This window comes from Manis javanica, chromosome 10 (genome assembly GCF_040802235.1).
Source record: "Manis javanica isolate MJ-LG chromosome 10, MJ_LKY, whole genome shotgun sequence".
In the NCBI taxonomy this organism is placed as follows: Eukaryota; Metazoa; Chordata; class Mammalia; order Pholidota; family Manidae; genus Manis; species Manis javanica.
In genome coordinates, this window is record NC_133165.1 from 3,278,196 (window position 1) to 3,306,120 (window position 27,925).

At 41.1% G+C, this 27,925-nt stretch overlaps 1 protein-coding gene, 1 long non-coding RNA gene and 1 pseudogene across 2 annotated transcripts; 1 reads left to right on the plus strand and 2 right to left on the minus strand.

Moving 5' to 3' along the window:
• The first annotated feature begins 476 nt into the window (after positions 1-476).
• LOC140843956 (uncharacterized) lies at positions 477-1,877 on the plus strand. Its single transcript, XR_012121932.1, has 2 exons — positions 477-1,257; positions 1,457-1,877. It is a non-coding gene; the product is annotated as an uncharacterized lncRNA (long non-coding RNA).
• Positions 1,878-3,349: 1,472 nt separating this feature from the next.
• On the minus strand, positions 3,350-11,663 carry OR2C1 (olfactory receptor family 2 subfamily C member 1). Its single transcript, XM_073214630.1, has 2 exons — positions 11,547-11,663; positions 3,350-5,071 (listed from the first exon to the last, which is right to left on the minus strand). The coding sequence occupies exon 2, from the start codon at positions 5,040-5,042 to the stop codon at positions 4,104-4,106; it is 939 nt and encodes a 312-aa protein (XP_073070731.1). The 5' UTR covers positions 5,043-5,071; positions 11,547-11,663; the 3' UTR covers positions 3,350-4,103.
• A 352-nt stretch (positions 11,664-12,015) lies between these two features.
• Positions 12,016-18,938, minus strand: LOC118973563 (large ribosomal subunit protein eL6 pseudogene; annotated as a pseudogene).
• Positions 18,939-27,925: the final 8,987 nt, after the last annotated feature.

The window sequence follows — 27,925 nt, forward strand, 5'->3', positions numbered from 1 at the left end:
CTCCCTAAGCCTGATTCACTCTCGCCCTTGGCTCCCAACAGTTTGCGCTGCGGGTCTCCGTCCCTCCCAGCCAAGGCAGGAGGGGCACCGAGCTTAGAAAGAAAGAACGTTGACACGAGCAGAAATTTGGGTCCTAACGAGGTACCAACAAAGAAAGCAAGGAACCCACACGGCCAAGGCGCTACCAACACCACGTGCTTGCTTCCTGAAGTTCTCAACTCCTCGTCCCTGTCCACGCTCCTCGAACGCCGTTTCTCACCTCTAACCTCCAGAATTTGTTTCTGGCGGCTTTATCTACGCCACGAGCTTGGCAGCTGCGGGCAAAGAGCGTGTCTGGGCGGTCTTCGCGAGCCCACCGCCCGCACAGGGGGGCACCAGGGCGCCATTGGGCCTCGGTGGCCGTGCTTTCCTCGTGTAAACCGCAAGGGCTCAGCGTCTCTCAAAGGTGCTTCGCCCGGAGGCAAACGGGCCGGCGCACCGGGCTGCCTCGTGCCCACGCCTCCCCACAGCGGGTGGGGGTGCCGGCCCCCGGCCACACCGCATCTCTGCACCCGGATCCTACTTCGCAGACGACAGCTGCAGGCTAGAGTGCGCAGGGGAGCGCTCGAGACCGGGCCCGCTAGGCAAAGCCGCGTCCGCAGGAGCCACTCACCAGCCAAGCCAACTTTCCACAGCGCTCGGCCGGAAGCTGCCGCGGGGCACGCTGGGACCGCCCGAAGGCATGACGCATGCGCAAGCGCTGCGCCCGTAAAGGGACGCGAGGGTCGTGCTGCGCCGGTCACGCTGTATTCAAAGCCCCTCTCCCTCCACTAATCGACAGCACTTTTGGCCAGTGGGTGGGCAGAGTCCTACTGCGTCATACCCTGTGACCAATCACCCTTTTTGCAGATCAGTCCCTGACTCGGAACTTTGTCAGACCCGCCGCGGGGTGTACTTCTGTTGGCTTTGCTGGTTTCCTTCCCACGTTTCTGTCTCTCAGTTCTGTGGGTCTTCGGTCTCAGCCTGCCTGGACTTCCACCCTGTTTTGCGGAAGTGGCAATGAAAATAATCCACAAGCTGTGACGCGTGCCGTGTGATTGGCAGTTTTAAATACGTACATACTAACAAAATCCTCACAGTAATCCTATGAGTTATATTCCTACTGTTTTAATCCTCCAATGAGGAAACCGATAGTTTCTAAGTCGCTAATGATAGAAGTAGGAGTAGAACTCACTTCTAACTCTATATTTTTACCACTGTTTTTACTTTTTAATAACCGTAAGTATCGCAGAACATTCGCACTGAAAACTGCTCTCTATCCCTTAGTCCCCCAAACTAGGCTCCCTCACCAGAAAATAACTGTTATTGAATGTGTTTATCTTGTGGGCCTTAATCTGTAATTTTGCTTGTGTCCTTTTCATTCAAGGTTTTCTGCTTCAGTATATAAATCTCCCCCTTTTTTAACTGCTATATTTAGTAATCGTGAAAACGGATAAAGGGAAGCCTCACTGACACGGCAACCAGAAGGCATGCGGGCGGAGCTCGCAGGTTCACTACTCCCGGTGAAGTTCAGACTGCACAGGAAGACACAGGCGCCTTACCACCTATACTAGTTTGGCTAATTCCGAACTCTCCAGGAGGAGGGAAGAGCAACAGCCCGACCAATGAGAGACTGTGACGACTCAGCCACTGAGCAGCCGCAACACGTGGGATTCCCGGTTTCCTCCAATGGGCTTTTTGATAGAACTGTCCCCCACGCCCCAAACCCTTCCTCCTCTTCTGTTAACAGTCTCCTCTCTTGTATTCTCTCGAGAAGCTTTTGGCTCTGCCATACTTTGCTTGTACCGAGTTGCAATTCTCTGGTGTTCCCAATAAATCCGTGTTTGGTCGTAAAATAACTGGCAGTTTTATTTTCAAAATTAACATAATGTACCATTATATCGTCAATAATTTCCTTCTGGATGGATATTCAAATACTTATTTTCGTGTGTGTGTGTGTGTGTGTGTTATTCGGATTGATTGGAAAGGGGAGTGAGGGAAAAATTAGTGGAGTCTTTTAAGAGGTCTGTCTGCCTTTTTTCTGGCCCCTCTTCATCCACTCATCGTTCATGAAAGCTCTGGTTGCACAATGAAGGAGTACTTGACTAGGATACAAATGAAGCAAGGTGGACAATGAGATAGACTGATAAACCTTAAGGAATGTGTTCTATCTTAAGTTTTTCTCTAAGAACTGACACATGCATTAACTATTTTGAAATTGTACAAAGTTCCTGCCAGCGATTATATTCATTTTACATATGATCAAACAAGATCCACTGGCTACCACAGCTAATTAGTTACAGTGTATACTAAAATGATCAAGTCTCTTGGCTTCTAGTGTCATGAACTGCAATGTATCTTGTTGCCTCTCTAGTCAAAGGGCAGGGTAGCTACAAGGATACATTGACAGGAAAGAGAAAGAAATAACAGTCTGATCAAGGGGAGAAGCAAGAGCAGTCCATGGCCATAGTCACTTGTCCCTTCAGCATCCTAGAAGCTTCTTCAGAGCATCCTTAAGGTTCTTGTTCCTCAGGCTGTAGATGAGAGAGTAGAGCTAGGATGTAATATGATAAGAACAGGATAAGTATGAGGAACTTGGTCTGATCAAGGAAGTAGCTGTTCTTAGTCTGGATAGTCCTAGGTGACTGTCCCAAAGAGGAGCCCTCCTCCACCATGTGGGAACTGCAGGCTCTAGATGCCTTTTCTCCTCTGTCCTTGGCTGAGCAGTTCTTGGACAGCTTTGGCAATGTGGCCACAGATGACAAGATCAAGCTCACAGAGACCAGTAGGAAGATGAATATGGCCACAAAGACCTTGAACTATTTGAAATGTTTATCTTTACATGTAGGCTTTAACAAGGTGAACATCTCATAAAGGAAGTAGTCAACTTCTGTGCTGCTCGCAGATGGGCAGCTGTAGCATGGCAGGCATCTGCATGAAAGAGTCGTCAAAATTAATTCTCAAGGCCAGAGGTGATAACTGCAGGCAGAGGCACCGGTCCTTGAGGGCTGCACAGTGGAGGGCCCACAGCTGGCATTGTGTGGTCCAGGCAATGGCTGCCAAGCATATCTCTCAGTGGAGCTTAGGGCCAGGACCAAATCAAAGAAAGAAAATAAGAATCACCTCTAATCCCATCACATATCCATGTATGTCTACAAGTTTTCTAGCTTTCCAGGGTAACCCTTCTTTCTATTATCCAAATAATGACCTCTTCTTACATGGCTGCAGGAAGTTTTTGTGTCTTACATTTTATGCAACTTTCTTTTTTCACTTAACATTACATTTGTGAACTATATCCAAATTGATGTATATAACTGTATTTTATTCATTTTTCTTGCTGTATATAGTATTCCACCACATGACTTCCACAATTTCATTTATCTTTTCTCCTATTAGTGGGCATTTGGGTTGTTTCTGACTTTTGCTTATTATAAACAATGCTGCTATGAACAATTTTGTACATATATCGGCTGTATCTGTGAAAGACTATCCCTACAGTAAATGATAGAGGATGCACACTGTTAGGTATACACAATATTAACTTTACTAAGTAATGCTAAAATGGTTTTACCATTCCCCCTCCCCGAGCAGCACGTAAGACATGCTATTGTTCCTTATCATTGTCGACAGTGGAGGTGCTTTCTTCAGAGAAGTACAAAATTCCCTAGAAATACCAGAAACATAAAAAATTTAATATTTATTACATGTAACACATTTATTAAATAGATTTTATAATTATCCATTGTTAATAATTAATTAAATACTTAAAATAATGAATGGCTTGATTACACACAATAAATATGTAATAACATGTGGATAACAGACAGTGAGCTTGGTCTGTACTAAGTTGACAAGTTTAGAGCCGTTGGTTACACACATCTGCCCTGTTATCTGTAGTCCGTGGTAGAATATGTTTCTTAAATAGTGTCAAACATTAGAAATAACACTAACCGTGTCCCAGCAGCTTAGTGTTGTCAGGAACATGCCTTGGTAGTACTGGGGTTAGTGCCCGGGTTCACCTGGCCAGGGGGGGTAGGGCTGCAGTGTGTAGGGAGGAAGACGCAGTGAATGATGTTTTCCCTCCCTCAGCCAGCTTCTCTTCCCTTCCCCAGCATCCTCCTCAGCGCCCCCTTCACCTCCTTGTTCCTCAGAGTGTAGATGAGAGGGTTCACCATGGGCGTGGCCACGGCGTAGAAGAGGGAAATGAATTTTCCCTGGTCGCGGTTGCCGGTCTTGGCTGGAAGCAGGTACCCGTAGATAGCCGAGCCATAGAAGAGCAACACCACCACCAGATGGGAGAGGCACGTGTTGAAGGTCTTTCTCCGGCCCTCGGCCGAGCGGATCTTCAGCACCGCCCGGGCTATGTGGCAGTAGGAGGCCAGGATGATGCTTAGAGGGACAGCAGTGAAGAAGGTGCACACGCCATTGAGCACAGCCTCATTGAGACTCGTGTCTCCGCAGGCCAGCTTGATCATGGCAGGCACCTCGCACAGGAAGCTGTCCACCCTCCGGTGCCCACACAGTGGGAGCTGCAGAGTGAACGTTGACTGGATCACAGAGTTGCCTAGGCCCCCAAGCCAGGCAATGGCAGCCAGCAGCCCGCAGAGCCGAGGGCTCATGACGGCGGTGTAGTGCAGGGGCTGGCAAACTGCCACGTAGCGGTCAAATGCCATCACCACAAGCAGGATGCACTCAGTGGCCCCCAGCCAGAGGAAAACATAGAGCTGGGTCACACAGCCACCAAAACTGATGGTCTTGTCTGGTCCCCATAAGTTGATAAGCATTTGGGGGACCGAGCTAGTAGTAAAGGCAATGTCCAGGGAGGAGAGGTTGCTGAGGAAGAAGTACATGGGTGTGTGAAGCCGGGCATCCAGGCGGGAGAGCAGAATGATGGCCGAGTTCCCAACTAGGGTCAGCAAGTAAGAGCAGAGGATGACAGTGAAAAAGGTCATCTCCAGCCGGGGATGGTCAGACACACCCATCAGAATGAAGCCCTCCCAGAAGCTGCTGTTGGCCCCTTCCATCTCTGGTTGTCTTCAGTCACGTGAGCAATCTGTCCAGGGAAAACCACTGGGAAATAAGCAAGTAAGAAGCTACTGGATAAGGCTGACCTGTATCAGGGAGGGTCTAACAGTTCTCCGGGCTTCAGAGCTCAGCACCAATTTAATTTTTATGACTGTGAACTTTCATTGCAACCCCAACCACTGAAGGTCCCACAATGACTGGGAACTATTCCGCCTGAGTATCAAACATGAACTATCACAGAAATGAAGGCTGCGCCTTATGAAAAACAAAAAAATTAGGGTTCTTCCATTCAGCATAGTGTTTACAACAGCATAGAGGGTGTTGGCCATTACATTTACAAATGGAAATTCTCAAAATACAGATTTCCCCAGCCAAGGTTTTGATAATCTCAGGGAAAAAGGGAGCAGATTCACTGTGTTTGGAAAAGCCCAGATGTTTCTGGCAAATTTCCTCCCGTTTCTTTTATATTCTTCCCTTCCCAGGTGAAAACTATTAATCCAGAAAGATGAAGTTTGGGGAAGAACATGAGTTTATCAAATCATGAAAAGAATGGAAAGAGGGAATATAGTCATTCCCCAAATACAGAAGATACAAATATGTGAGTTAGAGGAGGTAAATACAGAACAAACAAAACTTCACATAAGCCGAAGTAAGTTTAGGTGGAACAGGCTAGAGAGATACAAAATGTTTACCCAAAAAGGAGTCAAATCAGTGAATGGGTACCATATTTAACAATGGGAAGTAGAAGATTTCAGAAGAGAGTCATGTGACCACTAGGCCCGTCTCTAAATCATGAGTAATTCTTACTATCTCATTAACTAAAATTAGCTCTTGTTAATAATGGGCCAATTACCATGTCTTCCATTGGGCAAGACCTAAGCTTTGCTGAAGATCATAAACCAGAGCCCTTTTATTATTGACTAATAAATAAATGAATCTGAAACAGACAGATGCCTTGGGTCAGCTGTCTACCGAAGGTCGGGACACTGAAGAGTAGAAGGAATGCTCCGCCTCTTTCTCTGGACCAAGACATGCTCCCCAAGGACCCTGGCGTCCACACCCAAGAACAGGCTTGAGAGGAGATGCTCAAGGGAACTGTGCAGGCATGCTTAGCTGGTTCTGGTGTACCTGCAGGACCACGTGACCACATCTTATGGCTGAAGACCCCAAGAACTGTTCTTTTCAACAGTAAGTAGCAAAAATACTGGAGATCTTGATGCTAAATTCCATTCAGAAGTCAGGAGGGAAATCCCTTCCACTTGTCTGTTTGTCTAGGTCAACAATTGAGTCCCTGTATTGAGTCAGGGATGATAAGGAGTTCAAACTACTTTTCAATCCTCCTTCATACCTCAACCTACTACCTTAGGAAGAGGTAACTACTTATGCTTCTCATTTACACCTTAAGGGAGCTGAGGAACTGAGCTGCCATCAGATAGCTCCTCTTTCCATTCAGAAGTTCTCCCTGATATCCATCTCCCCGTCTCCTGCTGGGAGAAGTGCCTGCCCTCTTGCATTCCTCTAGGGGAAAGAAGCAGGCAGACACTGCCCATCTTCTTCCACGAGTTGTTGGTCTGTGGGTGGCTGGTGCTCAATCATTCCAGAATTTCTTTCAGTCCCTGCGCTATGCCTACAGAGCAGTTTGTAGCCCAGGAATAGACCAGCCAAGATGGAAAAGACTTCTTCTCCCTAGCTATGCCTAAAGTGGGAAGCTGTTGACATCAGCCACTCAAAAAGTTCTGGAGAAAATGCCAGACCAGCTAGATTCTCGGCCTGAGCCTGACAACCTCTCTACCCCACAAGCCAACGTGGCCGTAACATCAAGTTTGAATTCAGCACCTCGACTACTCTTCAGGGTGTTTTGCTCCCTTCCAGGGTCTCTTCTAACCTGGGAAGGTTAAGCTGATCCAGCACTTTTTGCATTTTAGGAGGAGCCTCGAGAGGAAAGTACTGAACACAAAGGGTACGCCATTTATAGGGCATTTTAGGCATGGGAGCACCCAGGGAGAGGCTGTTTGGGTACACAATGATTTTTAGGAATTGTTCTTACGATGCATAGATGGCTCCCATCTTGGCCTGGCTTAAATGATCAGAATATTGAAAAAAGAGGCAAGACTTGATTCTGAAAGAGAATCTGCATGTTCTCATTGCTCGCCTGCCCCAAGTTTGCTGCCCCTTCTCCCTGATTTCACAGCAGCTCTCCACTGGCCACTGGGGGCGGGCTTTCTCCTATCGTGGAAACGGCTCCTGAGCTGCAGTACTCCTCATACACAAGTGCACATGCTCAGAATTCAAGCATTGCCTTAGTATTAGCCAGACCAGTAAAGGGAAGGGGGAACCGAAAAACAGAAGCAAAGTCTAATCCTCAACTTCCGATCCTGGTAGAGAAGCTTTTAGATATGTTTTATTTAAAATACCTCATTTATTTGGGAGATGTTTGACAGTGATATTCCTGAGAATTCGTTTTGTGCCCATTTTGCATGTAAATTCTAAATTAATCTTTTCTTGATGACTTGGTCAGAATTGGAAATACGGGTTTACAATGTAGACTAGAATTCAAGAATTAGAGATGGGGATTTTGAATCTTAAAAGAGGTAACTATAGGACCAATGAAAGAAAAAAATAAATAGTTCATGGCTCACATAATTATTACTCCTAAGAGCCAAGAGAGTTAAAAATATTGAAATTTAAGAAGCAGAGTAAATCATGAAAATTAAGGGGAATCTATGCTGTCTGGAAGGGACTCTAACTTTTGACATTCACGTCAGGGAAGACAACCAAGATCCTAAAAACTAAAAGTGATTTCTGTTGGAAAAAGAATCCTGGCTGCATGGACCATGAGCCTGGCTCACATGTCAGTTCTAATGAGCATAGCATCTTATGAACTAGAAGAAGGGCTAAATTCATGGCAGTAAGTACATCAAATACATATAAAAATTCAACACCACAAACTCAGAATGGAAAAGGCTGGATAAGTCTGGGTGTTCCCGGAGTAGCTCTCTCTGTTACAGTGTCTCCGAAAGCGGAAGGCAGTTTGCAGTGGGTGTCACAAAAGGGAAATTGGGACAGAGTGTTGGAAGTAAGCTTCCTGCGGAGTACGGCCTGGGGGTTCCTCCCGGAGGGTCTTACCTGATCGGCCTGACATCTGAAAGAGGACACGGGTCATGTGCATTTTTATAGAAGGAGCAGGAGGAAACAGGTCCTATGAGAACGACCAAGGCATCAGCTTGTTCAAGAAGTGATTTAAGGGAGGCTTTGGTTTTTCTTCCAGTTAATCTAGTCACTATTCTGATGGGACTTTAAAGACCGTGCTTGCAGAGCAGATGCTCCTTATTAATGAAAAACAAAAATAGGGTTCTAAAAACAAGAGAAATTGTGTCTGACACTGAGATTTTAGCATCATGACATATTGGCGAACTCTTTGGCAACAAAAAAGATGTGCTTAGAGACTGGCCAGCCCAAAGGCTCTGGGATATGCCTGAGTCTTCTAGGGGCCCCTTTCTGCTTGAGGATTTTGTTCCTAAGGACACAGATGTGCACATAAAAGGGTCCATTTTAGTCCGGTTAAGAATTTTCCAGCTTCTCTCCCAGACCATTCTAAGATGACTTTTGTTAAAGAGTAATTCATTTGTAGTTTTAAAATTCCCCTTTGCATTTTAAATACTTTTCCTTCCTATCTCATCTCTTAGCTAATTGAGAAGGTCACAAATGGGCTTGGGGCTCTAATACCATGTCACCCCCAGCCTTGCAGGAAGAACCCAAACTCAGCACCTTTAAAAGGCCATTTCCCACTCTCCTTTTTCTCTCTCCTTCCCCAACTGCTCTTTACTTTTTCACATCTTTTTTCCCTCTTTGCCTCTCTTTCCTGTACCCTGGCATCGTCATTAATAAACGCCTGTGATTGTTTATGAAAATACACCTTTGGCTTCAGGATTCGGCCATGTCTGTCTCCCTGGCCCGGGTGTTTGGTGGAGCGAGTGGAAGAGCGGGTGCGGCAGGAGGCAGGATGGAGGCCGGCTGGGCTGGGATCAGGCTTTTAGCCTGGGGGCTGCACTGGCCCCGAGGAGCTTGGCTCTGCTGCCTGAAGCCCGGCTGCTCTGGCACACTGTGCAGAGCCCAAGGGGGATCCCTGTCCCCCACAGGCAATGAGCACAAACCCTCCACCCCCCGCCCCCACTTGGCCAGAACACAGGAAGGCCGTCCCTGATGAGCTGACTCACTGCACCTTCGCCTGAACTCCCTCCCCAAACACACATTACTAACTGAAATAGTGTTAAGAATAACTCCATTCCTAAAATAATTACTAATCATATCATTTTATCCTTTTCAAGCTACCGTCACATGATCTTACTTAGTTCTTAAGTGCTTTCTTTGGCCACTGGAGCAGATGGTCTTAGGCTGTCTTGCAGGCTGAGCATAACGTGATCCCACGACTTGGTTGGTGTTGAACAGTGGTGATCCCAGTGCCCCTGTCCCCACCTGGCATGAACGGGCCATCCGAGGCAGGGGCAGCTGGCAATCTTGACTCATCATCTGGGAGATGTTGTCCTTGAGTGTTTTGAGGGGGGAAAGGGGCTTCTCACGATCTCTGGCCCTAACATAGGCTATGAATTAGGGGCCTGAACGTTAGACACTTATACATGCTGTGTAAAGAGGAATCATTTACAGATGATACTAAATGGACATGGAAAAGTGACTGGCAACCTGATTAGGTCTTTAGATGTCATGGAAGATGTTACCTCTGAAAGTGCTCATTTAGAATCCACATCATTCAAGGGAACAGTCACTGAGGGTGGCAGGGTGCCACGTGCTGGTGGGTTTCAGGGGTGAGCCAAATGGGCCTGGCCCGACCTCACGGGGCTCCTGACCCATGGATCTGTCTCCAGGAATTCCCTCAAAATTGCCAGCCCTATGTGCTGGCTTGTGCCCAATGCTGTGCCGAGCAGTTTACAGCGTCCTGACGGCTACGCCACGCAGACGTTACGATTCCTGATCTACAGAGAAGAGCTGTGGCTCAGAGGTATGAGATGACATGTCCAGGAGAATGGCTACTAACAGCGGTCACTGAAACTAGGTCTATTTGAGTACAACATCCATATTCACAAAACGTGAGAGAACCTCAGGGTCTCTCAGTGGGGAATTCAGTAAATTATGGCACATTTATGGACAACTCTCCGAACTGTCACCATTGGTCTCTGCAAGGCTTCTCTTTTTAAATTAAATTTTTTTTTTATTCCTTTTTACACTTTCTCCCCAATCCCCACTCTCATTCCCCTCCCCACTCTCTCAGGCTCCTATGTGGTCCCATGCGGCTGACACTAAGTGTCTGGGTACTTTTTATAACCTTGTAAAACATATTTTTTGTGTTTTGTAAATGTAAATGTCTCAAATTTTATCAATAGTACTTGCCAGAGCTCTCATTTTGTGTCTCACCACTTAACTCCTTTTTTTTTCACAGTGTTTTCACTTATGTTTTAGAAGATATATTTGTGTTGCTCTGTGTATGTTTAGTTTAGTATCGCTCATGCTGAATATCCACCTATCACATTTTATTTGTCCACTCTACCAGGGATGAACATATAGCTGGCCTGAATTTCCCACTCTCGCAACGACGCTGCAGTGAACATTCACGCGCATACCCATTTATGGGCCCAGGTGAGTGTCCATCACGTGTGTGTGTATTCATACATTCTGGAGGGAGAATGCTGGGTAATGGGGATACATACATTAACACTGCCACCTTCTTCCAAAGGGTTGTAGCAGTTTACAGCCCCGAACAGCAATAAATGAAGGTTCCTGATTGCTCCCCATCCTAGCCAACACCTAGTATAATCAAATTTTGTAACTTACATTAATCTGACAAGTATGAAATGGTATCTCAGCTTAATTTGCATTTCTCTGATTACTAGTGAAGTTGCACATTTTAAAATAAATGTGTCTGCTATTTTTATTCTTTTATAAATTACCTTTTAACATTCTCTGCCTACTTGTTTTAGTTTTTCCTGATTATTTGCAGTTCTTAGAATAAACTAGATAAACTTTGCGAGTTATGGACATTGCAAATATTTCTCCCTAATTTAGGATGATGAAAATATTCTGGAAGAGACAGTGGTAATGATTATAGAACTATGCTGCTCTTCTTTAAACAGAAATCCTTAATTTTGATGTAATTCAATAATACATTTTCTGCCTTAAAGTTGATTTGTTCTCTTCAGGTTTTAAGAAGTTCTTCCCAATCCCACATACACAAATATATCCCATTTTATTTTCTTCAGATAGTTTTAAGTTTTTAGTTAAGCTCTTCAACTTTTTTAAACTTTTAAGTTTTTAATTCTTCTGGAGTTCATCATTGTATATGGTATGAGTTAGTGATCGACTTAATGATGTTATAAGAAAACAGGAGGTCTAGTTTTCCTAAACATAAAGCAAGTTCAGAGATTATCAGGATCTAGGCTGACAGCATGTCGTCAGCCTAGGTTTCCACCTTTCTGCTCCACCATCCTTACCAGTGGCTTCCATCCTCGAGGCACCTGTGGTCTAAGGTGGTGCAGGAGCTCTACTCATCATGTCTACATTCCCGCGAGGTCGGTGGAAGATGCATGTGCGTCTCTGGGGAAGCCGTCCTAGAAGTTCCACCAAACATCTTCTCCTTACATCTCACTGTTGAGGATTTAGTCCTGCAACTACAATTAATTGCATAGGAAGCTGAGAAATAGGCTGGTCACAATTATCACATCACATCATGTTATATCACATCATATTACCTTATCATCCACAACCATGTAAATGCTGTGTTACTAACAAAGAAATGGGAGTGGATACTGAGTAGCCAAGACACAAGAAATAGCCCCTGCCACCAGATTATTAACTTTTTCTTAACTATACTTCTGTATTGTTCTGCTAAATACAACAAGAATGCATTTCTTTACAATTAAAAATCCAAATACAAAAGGTTTTTAATGTCTTTTCAATTTTTATTGAGATAAAATTCACGTAACAAAATTCAGTTTTAACCATGTTATTAAGGTGTTCAGTCCGGTGGCTTTTAGTATATTCACAAAGTTCTACAATCATTAGCACTTCTAGTTCCAGACTATTTTCATCATCCCAAAAGAAAACCATTAAGTAGTTGCTCCCCGGTCTCCCCTGCCCCCACCCTCTGGCAGCCACTCACATCCTTTGCTCCTCTGCCTCTGGATTCGTCTGCTCCAGGTATTTCATAGAATGAACTCATATAGTATGTGGCTTTTTGAGACCTAACTTCTTTCACTTAGTATAATCTTTTCAAGGTTCATACATAGTGGTATGTATCACTACTAAATTCCTTTTTACAGACTAATAATATTCCATCATATGGGTAGATGACCTTTGGTTTATCCATTCCTCAGTCAATGAACACTTGGGGTTGTTTACACCTTTTGGCAACTGTGAACAGTGATGCTGATAAGAACATTCTAGTACAAGCTTCTGTTTCAAGACATGCTTTTAATTCTTTTAGGTATGTGCCTAAGAATGGAATTATTGGTTCATGTTATTTCTATTAATCCTATTAATTATAGTAATTTAAAAAATTGACAGGATGTTTTCCTCTGGGGCTAAACCATTTTAAATTCCCATCACTAAAGTATGAGGGTTCCAATTTCTCCATAGTTCACTGACACTTCTTATTTGCCCTTTAAAAACCATTACAGCAGTCCTAGTGGCTGAGATGTGCTATTTCACGGTGCCTTTGACTTGCATTTCCCCGCTGACTAATGGTGTCGAGCATCATTCCATGTCCTCACTGGCCGTATGTGTATCTTTGGAGAAAAGTCTATTCAAGTCCTATTTTTTAATTTGGTCGTTCATCTTTCTTTGGTGAGTTGTAAGTGCTCTCTGTATATCCTGGATGCTTGACCCTTATCAGATATATAATTTACAAATATTTTATTTTATTCTTGAGTTTTCTTTTTCACTTTCTTAATACTGCCCTTTGAAACTCAGAAGTTTTTTATTTTGATGAAATCCAATTTATCTATTTTTCCTTTTGCTGCTTTTGATTTTGGTGTCTTATCTAAGAATCCATTGCCAAATCCAAGGGCATGAACATTTCCCCATATGTAGTTCAGTGTTTTATAGCTTTAGCTCTTACACGGAGATCTTTTCATTTTTAATGAGTTTTTGTATGTAGTGTGAAGTAAGGCTTCAATATGATTCTTTTGCATGTCTTTTCCCCAGTACTCTTTGTTGATGATACTGTTCTCTCCCCATTGAATGGTCTTAGCCCTCTTGTCAAAAATCAAATCAATTGACCAGAAAAAAAAAAATTTAATTGGCCATAGATGTATTGGTTTATTCCCGGACTCTCATTTCTGCTCGGCTGATATATATGCCTAACTATGTGGCAGTGCTATAATGCCTTGATTGCCGCGTGCATCTGCAGTACTCCTGGACGTGGGAACTGAGCCCTCTAACTTTGCTCTGTGGCTTTTCGGAGTCCTTCGCAATTCCAGTTTAGGACCGGCTTTCCCACGTCCATAACACAGGCAGCTGGGATTCCCGCAGGGATCGCACTGAGTCTGCGATGGCTTCGGGGACTGCGGCCATCGTAACAGTACCAAGCCTTCCAACTCATGAACATGGGATGTTTTTCTACTTTTTTAGGTCTTTTTTTCATTTCCTTCAGCAATGTTTAATAGTTGTTAGTATACAAGTATTGCATCTTTTTGGTTAAATTTATTCCTAAATATTTTATTCTTTTTGATAGTATTGTAAGTGGAATTGTTTTCTTAATTTCCGTTTCAGATTTTTCATGGCTAATATATAGAAATACAGCTGATTTTTGCAACTTGCTCTTGCATCCTCCAACTTTGTTGAATTTAACTCTGATAGTTCGATTTTTGCCAGTTCTTTAGTGTTTTCTCAATATGAGATCATGTCATCTATGAAGAGATAGCTTTGCATCTTCCTTTCCAATTTGAAAATGAATGAACTGAAGAAAAAAATCCTATGGCATGAAATATATAAAACATTTAAATATGCAAAATAATGCTATATATTCTTTATTAATACATGCATGCAGTTACATGATGCTTCTGTAAGACCAAGGATGTTTTAGGCCTTGTACAGATGTTAATTATTTGAATTCCCTAAAAACTTTACAAATTGGGCTTTTTTTAACTTTAATTTTACAAAGCAAAACTGAAAAAAACAAAGGGGTTAAATAAATTGCTAAGGCCACACAGCTAACACATGGAGGTGGATTATGAACCCAGGTGATCAAATTCCTGAGTCAACACGCTAACTACAAAAATCAAGCAAACAAAAAGCCCCTACAAACACCAAGCCCTCAACAGTGGTCACCTCTGGACGGGAGGAGGGGAGGGACTAAGGATGGGAAGTGGTGCACATCACCCCCAAGTACACTTGCGAGGTTTTATTTATTAAGTTGGGCAGTTTGTTAACAAACTTAACAGGTGTTTGTTATGTTATTTTATTTATATTTTTTGTATATACATGTTGTTGTTTCATAATTTAAAATTTGTTAAAAAAACAAGCTTTTACTGCGAGAAGTTGGAAAGGAGATACAAGAAGGAAAAAGCAAAGATGAAAGGAGAAACAATAAAATATGAAACAACAAAACGAAGTTAAGTCACTGGAAAGGTTCACAAGAGAAACCAACCTCTACCAGGATTGGTAATGAAAAATGAACATAAAAAACACAAAATAAGAATTTCAAAAAGGAGAATACAAGAGAAATAGACATATTATAGGAAACCTTAAAGGAATACACTTGAAAGTCTAGATTAAATTTTTTTAAGTATTAAATTTCTGGAGAAAGAGAAAATACCCAGATTGGAACATGACAGAAAACAAAACAGACTGGTAAATTTTGAAGAAGTTGAAACTATAAACCTTAATTTCCTTCCCAAAGAACTCTAGGCCTGGAATTCCCTCATTTGCTGCTCTTCGAAGCTGTCTTGGCTATTCTTGATCTTGTCCTCTCTCACGTGAGTCATAAAACCAGCTGTCAAGTCCTGCAAGAAGTCCTGTTGGCATTCTGAATAGAAGTGCATTGAGTTTATAAGTTGACTGAGAAAATATGGCTCTGTGAGTTGAAGACATCCCATCCGTGAGCAGAGTTTTTATTTAGGTCTTCTTTAATGTATTTTAATTGTATTTTTTCCTGTTAAGGTCTTGTATATCTTCTGTTAGGTTAATCCTTGAACAATTTACTTTTTTGGAACAGCTTTATAAATTACATGTTCTAACTTTTCTGGCAAACAGAAATGTAACTGATTTATATATTCATCTTCTATCCAGGAAGACACTAACTCTTTTAGTTGTTCGGTTTTCTCTTAGTTGTCTACTGATTCTCTTGATAACTGCAGGTAGCTATGTAATCTGCAAATAATAATAGTTCTATTTATTTTTACTTAACACATGTATAGATTTGTGTAACAATCACTTATCCAGGGCACAGAGCTTCAATCACCTCCCCAAACTCCTGCCTACTATCCCTTCGTAGTCGCCCCTCCCCAGTCTACTAACTCTGGCAACCACTGATCTGCTCTCCATCCCCGAGATGTAAATATTATATAAATTCTTTTTGAAAATTCTATGTAAATGGAATCATACTGTATGTTACCTTTTGAATGAGTACAATGTTTTCGAGATTCATCCAAGTTGTTGTATTGAGAGTTTATTCCTGAATAATACTGTATTGTATGAATGGACCACAGCTTGTCCATTCATCTGTTGAATACATTTGGGTTGTTCCCATTTTCTGGTGATTATTAAGGGAGCTTCTGTAAATATTTGTGCACATGTTTTTTTGTGGGAGCCTGTTTTTATCTCTCTAGAGAAGATACATAGGAGTGGGATTTCTGGGTCATACTATACTTTTATAACTTTATAGGAAATTGCCAAAAAGTTTTCCAGAATGGCTGAGCTATTTTGCATCCCCACCAGTTGCTCTGCACGTCTCTACCACTCGGCATCATGTTTTCATGTCATCCATGCTAACAGGGTGCAGTGGTATCTCACCCCAGTTTCAACCTGCATCTCCCTATTAGCATACGATGGACATCCTTTTTTATTTGCTGTTATTATATCCTCTTTGGCAAAGTTGTCTGTTCATGACTTTTGCCCCTTTTTAAATTAAAACTTTTAGGGAGATAATTGTATATTCACATACAGTTGTAAGAAATAATAGATACCCCATGTCCTCTTTACCTAGTTTCTCTCAGTTATAACAGCTTGCAGAACTATAGTACATTCTCATCACCTGGAAACAGTGATACACAACCCACCAATCTTATTCAGAATTCTCCCATTGACTTTCATTCATTTGTGCTTATGTATGTACGTATGTATGTATGTGTATCTCTACAATTTTATCACAAGTGTAGGCTTATGTATTTTCTACTACAGTCAAGATAAACAACTGCTCCATCAAAAGGAGGATCCCTCATGTCCTTCATAAACACACCCACTTACCTCCTACCCACACCTTAACTGCTAGTAATCCCCAATCTTTCACCATTCTCTAATTTTGAAAATGTAATATGAACAGAGCCTTATAGAGCCATATAGTATGAAACCTTTGGTATTTGCTTTTATCACTCAGCATTATTCACTGGAAATTCATTCAATTTGTTGCATGTTTGCATGGATCAATAGTTCATTTCCTTTTTTTTGCTGAGTATTATTCCATGGCATTTAAATAAAGTTAAATAGGTTTGTTTAGCTAATCACCTATTGAAAAACATGTGGGATGTTTCCAGCTTTTGGCTATATAATAGTATACCTGTTATGAACATTTGTGTATATTTTTTAGTGTGTGAATGTAAGTTGTCCTTTCTCCAAGATAAATGCTCAAGACTACATTTGCTGGGTCCTATGGTCATTGCATGTTTAGTTTTATAAGAAACTACCAAACTGGCCTCCAGACTAGCTGAATCATTTTGCATTACTTTCAGCAATGTATGAGTACCCCAGTTGCTCTACATTCTTATGTGCTTGGTATTTCACTATTTTCTGTTTGGGCCATTTTTCTGATAGCTAATGATGTCAAAGCATCTTCCATTTGCTAATTTTCCATCTGTGTATCCTCTTTTTTGAAATGTCTGTTTACATCTTTTGCCCACTTTAAAACTGAATTGTTTACTTATTGTTTAGTTTTGAGGTTTCTTCATATATTATGGAGTAAGTCCTTGGTCAGATACGTGATTTGCAAACATTTTCCCCCAGTCAATAGCTTGTCTCTTAATTTTTATTTTTTAGTAACAGCTTTACTGATATAATTCACTACCAAACAATTCACCTATCTAAAGTGTACAATTGATAGATCTGGGTATATTCATAGAGTTGTGGAAACCATCTTTATAATCAGTATTAGAACATTTTCATCATCCCCAAAGGAAAACTTCATAACTATTACCATTTTTACTCAACCTCCCACTGAGCCTCAGCCATAGGCAACCACCAGTCTACTTTCTGTCTGTACAGATTCACGTATTCTGGGTATTTCATGTAAAAGGATTCATACAATACGTGGTCCTTTGTGACAGCTTCTTTCCATCAGCTTACTGTTTTCAAGGTTTACCCATATTATGACATAAATCTGTATTTCATTCCTTTTATTTCTGATGGTCATTGGGGTTGTTTCCACTTTTGGCTATTACAAATAATGCCACTATGAACACATGTGAACAGGTTCTTGGATGGACATATGTTTTATTTATTTTTAATGGATCAGTTATTTCATTAGGTTCTTTGTAAGAAATTTAGAACACCAATTTGTGAGGACTGGGAGAGTAGACACAGAGCGGATGTAGCGCTGGCGCTTAGGAACAGCTTTGATTTTTGGCAGAATTTGTGAGTCTATGGCTTTCTGATCCACCTTGCGCTGTTCTGCCAGCTCGTGTTTCTCTTTCTCTGTGTTGAGACCTCAGCTCCTGGTGCGTGGCCTTACACAGCTTCTTCTTGAAGCATCAGTGAGGTTTTGGGATTTTCGCAGAGATAAATTTTGGTGGAGGTAGAGATGACAAATTTCTGGTGTGTTCTACGCAGGGAGACTTGTTTGAGGATCACAGGTCCAGGCAAGCACGGAAGCCACTGTTGAGCTGCTTCAGGGAAACAACCATCGTGCCTCTGTGGCGCCCAGTAAGCATGATCAGAATGGTCCCGGGAGCGGTGCTGGCTCACGGTTTTCTCACATGCCGACTCAAGGGTTCTGCCGTGGCTCAACAGCCGCCGAGGCACATCTTCAGCAGGGTAACATCTAGGCATTTTGTGAAGTTTAACCGCCTGGGTACCTTCATTCTTGTCATCACCATCCGGTTTTTCTGACAGTAGCAAGAAATTCCTCTTCTTTCTCTTCAATCCTGGATGTAGCTGCTGAATACTTCCTCTTGTTTGTAGCCTTTGGTGAGCGCATCGCGATCGGAAGCACCCGCCAATTCCTCTCGACTAGGACAGGGTTTCGGCTACAGTGGGGCTTCCCCTTCTTGGGCGTTTGCCGTGAGGTTTGCCTCGTCGCCTTGCCACCGGCACCAGCCTCCCTGGCTTCAGGTTACTCCTCCTTGGTATCCAGCCTCTCAGATTTTGCACCCACCATCTTGCAAGATGAGAAAAATGGACATAAGTTTGCATTTCCTCTGCATACATACCTTGTTTGGAGTTGCTGGGTCATGCAGATGTTTAATCTTTAGAAGAACTATCAGATTCTCCAAAGCAGTCTTCTCTCTTTTTTTTTAATTAATTAATTTTGTTGTCATTAATCTACAATTACATGAAGAATATTATGTTTACTAGGGTCTCTTCACCAAGTCCCCCCCACAATCCCCATTACAGTCACTGTCCATCAGCGTAGTAGGATGCTATAGAATCACTCCTTGTCTTCTGTGTTGCACAGCCCTCCCTGTGCCCCCCCACACTATACATGCTAATCGTAAGGCCCCCTTTCTTTTTCCCCACCCTGATCCCTCCCTTCCCACCCGTCCTCCCCAGTCCCTTTCCCTTTGGTAACTGTTAGTCCATTCGTGGGTTCTATGATCCTGCTGCTGTTTTGTTCCTTCAGTCTGTCTTTGTTCCTACAGTCTTTGGGTTTGAGGTGAGTCTCTTGTAAGCAGCATAGAGATGGGTCTTGCTTTTTTACCCATTCTATTATTCTTTGTCTTTTGATTGGTGCATTCAGTCCATTTACATTTAGGGTGATTATTGAAAGATATGTACTTATTGCCATTGCAGGCTTTAGATTCATGGTTGCCAAAGGTTCAAGGTTAGCTTCTTTAGTATCTTACTGTCTTACTTAACTCACTTATTGAGCTATTTTAGACACTGTCTGGTCATTATTTATTTCTCTCCCTTCTTATTCCTCCTCCTCCATTCTTTATATGTTGGTTGTTTTATTCTGTGCTCTTTTGTGCTTCCTTTAACTGCTTTTGTGGGTAGTTGATTTTATTTTTTGCCTTTAGTTGGTATTTGGTTGGTCTGCTTTCTTTGCTGTGATTTTATTTTCTCTGGTGACGTCTATTTAGTCTTAGGAGTGCTCCCATCTAGAGCAGTCCCTCTAAAATACCCTGTAGAGGTGGTTTGTGGGAGGCAAATTCCCTCAACTTTTGCTTGTCTGGGAATTGTTTAATCCCTCCTTCATATTTAAATGATAATCGTGCTGGGTACAGTATCCTTGGTTCAAGGCCCTTCTGTTTCATTGCATTAAATATATCATGCCATTGTCTTCTGGCCTGTAAGGTTTCTGTTGAGAAGTCTGATGATAGCCTGATGGGTTTTCCTTTGTGGGTGACCTTTTTCCTCTCTCTAGCTGCCTTTAAAACTCTGTCCTTGTCCTTTATCTTTGCCATTTTAATTATTATGTGTCGTGGTGTTGTCCTCCTTGGGTCCCTTCTGTTGGGAGTTCTGTGTGCTTCCATGGTCTGATCGATTATTTCCTCCCCCAGTTTGGGGAAGTTTTCAGCAATTATTTCTTCAAATACTCTTTCTATTCCTTTTTTCTCTCTTCTTCTGGCACCCCTATAATGCAGATATTGTTCCTTTTGGATTGGTCACACAGTTCTCTTCATATTGTTTATTTCCTGAAGATCCTTTTATCTCTCTCTGCGTCAGCTTCTGTGCATTCCTGTTCTCTGGTTTCTATTCCATCAATGGCCTCCTGCATCTTATCCATTCTGTTTATAAATCCTTCCAGAGATTGTTTCATTTCTGTAATCTCTCTCCGGATGTCTGTAATCTCCCTCTGGACGTCTGTAATCTCCCTCCAGACTTCATCCCGTAGCTCTTGCATATTTCTCTGCATCTCCATCACCGTGGTTATGAGCTTTATTTTTAATTCTTTTTCAGGAAGGCTGGTTAGGTCTATCTCCTTTTCAGGGTTTGTCTCTGTGATCTTGGTCTCAATTTCTTCTGCATGACAATAGATATATTTGTGGGGAGCTGGCACGTGTGTTGGGTAAGAGAAAGTCCCTTCTTGCCAGTTTGTGGCCTTCCTCTCCTGGGAGAACAGCGGCCTCTAGCGGCTTGTGCTGGGCAGCTGTGTGCAGACGGGGCTTCTGATCTTACCCGGCCACTATGGAGTTTATTTAGCTCTGCAGTTGCTGTGGGCGTGGCCGGCCTCAGGCTGCTGCTCCAATATTGTGGAGCCGCATTGGAGGGGGAACAGGTGGGAGGCTGTTTATCTCTGTGATGGCCCTCCAAGCTGTGTTGCGGGGGTTCAGGCACCCAGAGTTCCCCAGGATTCGCAGATGCTGGACTAAGTGTCCCAGGACACTTCCATCCAGCTGTGGGGTCCCTGTCCCTTTAAGACTTTCAAAAAGCACTCGCTTTTCTTTGTCCCCAGGGCGCTGGCTTTGGGGACCCGCTCACAGGTCTTACTGTCCTGTTTCCTTAGTATCCAGTACCCCATGCACGCACTGTGTCTGCGCTCTGGTCTGGATGGCTGGGGCTGGGTGTTCAGCAGTCCTGGGCTCCCTCTCCCTCCCTGCTGACTCCTCTCCTCCCGCTGGGAGCTGAGGGGAGGGGCGCTCGGGTCCCGCTGGGCCGGGGCTTGTATCTTACCCCCTTCGCGAGGTGCTGGGTTCTTGCAGGTGTGGATGTGGTCTGGCTGTTGTCCTGTGTCTTCTGGTCTCTTTTAGGAAGAGTTGTCTTTGTTGTATTTTCAAAAATATATGTGGTTTTGGGAGGAGATTTCCGCTGCTCTACTCACACCACCATCTTGGTTCTCCTCCTCTTCTCTTTTAACAATGACTTTCATGTGAAATTTTTAAAAAAATTAACAGAGTCCAATGTAATTGTTTTTGTTTTTATGGCTTGTACTTTGGTATCATACCTAAGAACTCTTAGCTTAACTCCAAAGTCACAAAGATTTTCCCCTATGGTCTTCTAGAAGTTGCATTGTTTTTTACTTTATAGTTAGGACTATGGCCCATTTGGGATTAACTTTTATATAAGATGTGAGATTTATATGAATGTTAATTTTTTGCATATGGATGTCAAATTGTTTTGATATCATTCATTGAAAAGACTCTCCTTTCTCTACTAAACTGCTTTTGCAACTGTCAAAAATAAATTGACCACAAACACACCACAAGAAATGAAAACTACAGACTAATTAGATGCAAAAATCCTCAACAAAATACTAACAAACTGAAATATATTAAGATTATATAGCATGACTAAGTTGGACTTACCTCAAGAATGCAAGGGTGATTCAACATAAGAAAATCATCTAATGTAATGTACCACATTATAAAACGAAGAGAAAATGAAGACATGATCATTTGAATGGTGCAGTAAAAGCATTTGACAAAATCCAACATCCTTACATGATAAAAACACTCAACAAACTAGGAACAGAAGGGAATTTCCTCAATATGATAGAAAGGACATTTATTAAAAAAAAAACCCACAGGTAACATCACACTTGATGTTAAAAGACTAAAAGCTTTCTAAAATCAGAAACAAAATAAAGATGTCCAATTTAACCACTGATAGTTAACATGATACTGGAAATTCTACAGAGAGTAGATAAGCAAGAAAAAAAAAGTTCTCAAATTGGAAAGAAAGAAGCAAATCTTTATTCATAGATGACATGAGCCTCTAAATAGAAAATTGAAAAGAATCCACATAAAAACTACTAGAGCTAATAAATGAATTAAGCAAAGTTGCAGGATACAAGATCAACATAGAAAAATCAGTTGTGTTTTTATACACCAGCAATGAAAAATATGAAAAGCAAGTTAAGAAAATTCCATTTATAATAGCATCCAAAAATAATAAAATTTTATACCTAGGTACAAATGTAACCAAGGAAATAAGAGATGTACACAGAAAACTACAAAACACTGAAAAAATAAATTATAAAGACATAAGTAAAAGGAAAGAACCTCTTTGTTCATGGACTGGAAGCCTTAACATTGTTAATATGGCAATACTCCCCAAAACAATCTACAGATTCAGTGCAGTCGCTATCAAGAATCCAATGGTCTTTCTTGTAGACACAGAGAAGCTGATCTACAAAATTATATGGGATTATAAGGAACAGATTAGCTAAAACAGTCTTCTTTGAAAAAGAACAAAGTTGGAAGAACCACACTTATCAATTTCAAAACATAGTACAAATCTATAGTAATCAAAACAATGTGGTACTGACATAAGGATAGATATAGAGACAACTAGACCACTAGAATAGAATTGAGACTCCATAAATATCTATGGCCAAATGCTTTTAAATTAGGGTCATAAGAACATCGAGTGGGGGAAAGAACAGTCTCTTCAACAAATGTGCTGGGACAACCGGACAGCCACATGCAAAACAATTAGGCTGGACCCTACCTCACACCATACGCAAACATTGATGAAAATGGATCATGACTAAGTATAAGAGCTAAAATTGTAAAACTTCTAGAAGAAAACATACAACCAAACCTTCATGACCTTGGGTCTGACAATGGAATTTTAGGTATGACACCAAAAGCAAAAGTAACAAAAGAAAAATTACACCTCATCAAAATTTAGAAATTTTGTGTATCATAGGATAAAATCAAGAAAGTGAAAAGAAAACCTACAAAAGGGAAGAAAATATTTGCAAATCATATATAGGAGAAGGGTTTAACAACCAGAATATATAAAGAACTCCTACAACTCAAAAACAGACCAAAAAAATCCAATTTTAGAATGGCCAAAGAACTCCTTCAACTCAAAAACAAAAAGACAATCCTGTTTTAAAATGGTCAAGGGACTTGAATAAAACATTTCTCCAAAGAACAGAAATGGCCAACAAGCACAGGAAAATATGTTCAACAGCGTTAGTCATTGCGGAAATGCTTATCAAAACCACAATGCAACTCCGACATTTGTGTCTCCAACCTGGACTTCCCTGAATTCCAGATTGTATATCCAAGTGCCTACAAGATATCTCCTCCTGGTTGTCTAGTAGCCATCTTAAATGTAGTGTGTCTAGAACCAAACACCTAACCTCTCCCTACAATCCTGCTCCTCCCGGTCTTACCCATCTCTATAAATGGCGACTCCAATCTTATAGTTGCTCAAGGCAAAAACTTCCACTACTTTCTTACTCCCATAATCCTCATCGAACCAGTCAGCAAATTTTGTCAGCTCTACTTTCAAAAGACATTCTGATTCCAGCGATTTCTTACCACCTCTACTGCTGCCACTCCAGCTCCAGCTTTCACTGACTCCCTAACTCTTCTAACAGCTTCCCGGTACCCCTGCTTCTGCCCTTGCCACCCACCTGCCCTGGTCCTCTCTTCTCAGAAGTCAAAGCGATCCTTGAAATTCAATTCAGGTTATGTTAATTCCACTCGTCAAAACCCTGCAGTCACTTCTCATCTCACTCAGAATGAAACACAAGGCCATCATCATGGCCTGTAAGACACCACGTAAACGTGCCCCCTACCATTGTCCTCTTTGCTCATCACACTTCAGCCATACTGCAGTAAAATTAAATTTTAACACCAACATTCATGGTATTTGGAAACCACTCTGAGGTGGCCAAAAGAACATACCAAGAATAAGCAAGCCGCAGATTCCTTAATGTTAATAGTAGGTACATTCTTTCTTCTTTCCCTTCTTGTTGTTCCTTGATTAGCCAAGTATAAGCCCGCCTCCTTATTTATTTATTTATTTTTATTATGTTGTTTTTTTTATTCCCCTATACACTTAAAGCAGACAATAGTAGTTTTACAATATTTTGACCAAAAATTTAAATTTTGATGAATTTGGGGATGACGGCTATGAAAACTTGGGACATGGGCAAAAAAACAATCAACTTTTGGCAAGAAGAATATATATTAAAGTGCCTACAATTTTCTTAGCAGTTTGCATTGGGTCTCAATGTCTTAGTGAGAATGAACTTACCTCTGCCTTTAATGCTCTAATCATGTCTGTACCCTTAAGATTTTTAAAAAATAAAACTATTGATGCTCTCCACATGTGAATGCTAAGTCCACTCTCAAAAATGTAGAAAGCCTAAACCAATTCAATCACATCTATTTTTAAAAATTAATATTAAAGCATGTAAGACAGGAGAGGTGTATTTTTCCTATTCTATTTTGTGGGAGCTGTAGTTGGACCTAAATATAAGGCAGACTGGGAAAGTGACCATGGAAAGCCATCAGCCACCAAACGAAAATGACTCACACTGTTTAAACAATGTAAAGCCACCTAGAAAATGCCTTCTTTATCCCTGACCAGCATTCTTTAGATGCAAAAAAAGTTTGTAAATATAAAAATCCCATCGCCTAAAGCAATGCCTCAGTCATAGAAAGTGCTCAATAAATATTGCAGGTGTCAAATGAATGAGTGAATATTTGTAGTGCATTATTTTCCAGATGTTTTAAGGGATCAAATTTCCTCAGGCAGAGATAAGGACAACACCAGTTTTTGGCAGGAAGTTAATGTGTTAATAATATGGGTGATAAACAATAGCTTATGGCATCAGGAATACTAGTTGCAACTAATACCTGTTTTGTTAAGTAGGTTTTTATGAATGATGAAGTATGGCAAGTATTAATTGGCCAATAAAGACATTTCACAACAGTTTGTACCATACTTCTTGACTATCAAGGCACTGGGTGTTGAGGTACAGAGTAACTACTTTAGAATAACTCCAGAAAGAGGATGCAGTGAAGGAATGGACAACAACCAAGGAATAAGGAGAAATTCCTCATTAAGCATATGATACCAAATGGGGAAGAAAACAGAATATTAAATTTCCAGGTCATTTTTCACCTTGCAGTTACTGATATGTGACAGCCAAATGCTAAATAAGAAACATGATGAAGCAGGAGTGCATAGAGGGAGGTAAGTTTTAACAAAACTGTAATGTTTCTTGTATTTATTTACACATTGCTTCAACAAAAAAAATCAAAGTCAATACAAGTAGGTAAATAAAGGTAATTTGAGCTCCTGGAGAAATGCTCTATATAATTATGTTACAGGGTAACTATTATTTTGTCCTGTAGTGGCTTCCAGGAAACCAAGAATTAACTGTCGCTACTGAACTTTTAATTAGCAAATCACTCTGGGGCTCGTTAAAAGTACAGCAGTGAATGGTGTCATTTTAACGTATTAATAAGTCGCTGTGGTGATCATTACAGGCATGAGCATCCCTTCTGAACCACCCTCACAGTGACCCATATGGGTGGCCTATCCTTTTCATAAATGAATACCCCAGGGAGGACTGCAAGTGGGTCCTCTTATAAAGTAATCTTGAGAAGTCTGACAAGTTCTGGTTATCCTCTGAAGGAGGAAAAGGCAGCTCCCATGTTCTCAATTAATCTCGCCTCCCCCGGGAGACAGCACTTCTGTTGAATGAGAATTCTTTCTCAAAGATGGCTTACAGCAGAGATTGTCAAGAACTTTTTCTCTTATAGACTGAACTATTTATGGGAGAAATGTAATAATGTCTGAGGTCTGCTTTAAACTACTCCATAACAAACAAACCTCCCAAAACAAAACAAACTCGAAAGGATAAATGAAACAAGTTGATAAAATGTTGACAATTGTTGAAGCCTATATATTCATATTATTCTACTTTTATGTATGTTTGATCATTTCTGTAATGAAAACTTTAACACAGGTATGTACAAAAGGATTATTCAATTCCTACATATATTGTCATAAATCAGTTACTACTCTATGTACCAGAATTCTTTTAATTAAAATTAAACAGAAACCCCAATTCATAGTGGCTTAAACAATAAAAGGAAATTTATAGATTCATGTAGCTGAAAATACCTGGGCAGTTTGAGGTATCAGGTGATACGTGATCCTACAGCTCAACAACGTCCCCAAACACTAAATATTTATCACTCCGCACTGCCTTCTGTGGTACTGGTTTCATCCTATGCCCCACATCTCTCCTCGTTCTAAGAAGACAGTCAGTGGCTCCTGATACATTCATCATCTAGAAAAAGCTGGATTTGTTCTGGCACTTCCAACACAAGCCCTGATGGGATCAGCTTAGGGTTGTATGCCTAACTCTGGGCCACCTTCTAACCAAGGAGGCGGAATACCCCTCTTATTAACTTAGTTTAGGTCACATTCTCTACTCCTAGAAACTAGGGTCAGGAACTTACTTCACACATCTCCAAATGGAATCAGATTGCTGCGAAGGAAGAATGGGGAAACCTCTGCTACATTCCCCACATACAGAGCTTCCAACACAATAGAACAGAAGGCACTGAATGGTCTGAAACTGAACTACAGATGTGAAGCTATACTAAGAGATCAGGGACCTGGATATTCTGTACAGATGAAAGATCACCTTAATGGAAGGACAAACACTGCCTGCAACAGATGGGAATAGTAGTGAGGAATTCTATAAGGCAAGCATCACCCTAATACCAAAAACCAGAAAAAGTCTTTATAAGAAAAGAAAACTACAGACTGCTCTCTCTCATGAACATAGAATCAAAAATCTTCAAGAAAATATTAACAAATTATCCAACAATGTATAACAAGAATTATACAGTGGGATTTTTTCCAGTTATGCAATATTGGTTCAATATTCAAAAATATAATGTAATACATCACATTAACAGGCTAATGTATAAAAACTACATAATGATATCAACAGATGCAGAAAAAGCATGTGACAAAAATCAACATCCATTCATGACAAAGCTCTCAGCAACTAGGATTAGAGGGGAATTGTCTCAACTTCATTTTAAAAATCTACCACAAAACCTACAAGTAAAGTCATACTCAACTGAGAGAACAGAGGCTTTCCTGTTAAGATCACGAACAAGGTAAAAATGTCCCCTCACCACTCATCTTCAGTAACATACTGGAATCTCTAGATAATATAGTAAGACACACACACAAAAAAAAGGGGGGAAGTAAAATGTATATAGATTGAAAGAGAAGAAATTAAACTTTTTTTTCACAGATGACATGATCATGTATGTATAATATTCCAAAAAATAAACAACAAAAAACTCCTGGAACTACTAAAGCACTTGTAGCAAAACTGCAGGTTATGATTAACATACAAAAGTCAATCATTTTCCAATATACCAGCAATGAACAACTGAAATTTGAAATGAAAAACAATACCATTTATATTACCACAAAAATAACATAAAATACTTAATGCTTAATAAAATACGTATAAGATCTATATGAAGAAAACTATAAGATGAAAGAAATCAAGTAAGAACCAAATAAATGAAGAGATATTCCCTGTTCATGGATAGGAAGACTTAATACTGTCAAGATGGCAGTTCTTATCAACCTGCTCTTTAGGTTCATTGGAAACCCAATAAAAATTCCACCAAGTTGTTGTCAAACTGGCTTTAAAATATATATGGAGAAGCAAAAAGACATCGAAGGGACAACACAATATTGAAAGAGAAGAACAAAG

Excerpts from the sequence above, each read along its gene's own strand:
- OR2C1 (XM_073214630.1), bottom strand. The coding sequence starts at position 5,042 with ATGGAAGGGGCCAACAGCAGCTTCTGGGAGGGCTTCATTCTGATGGGT.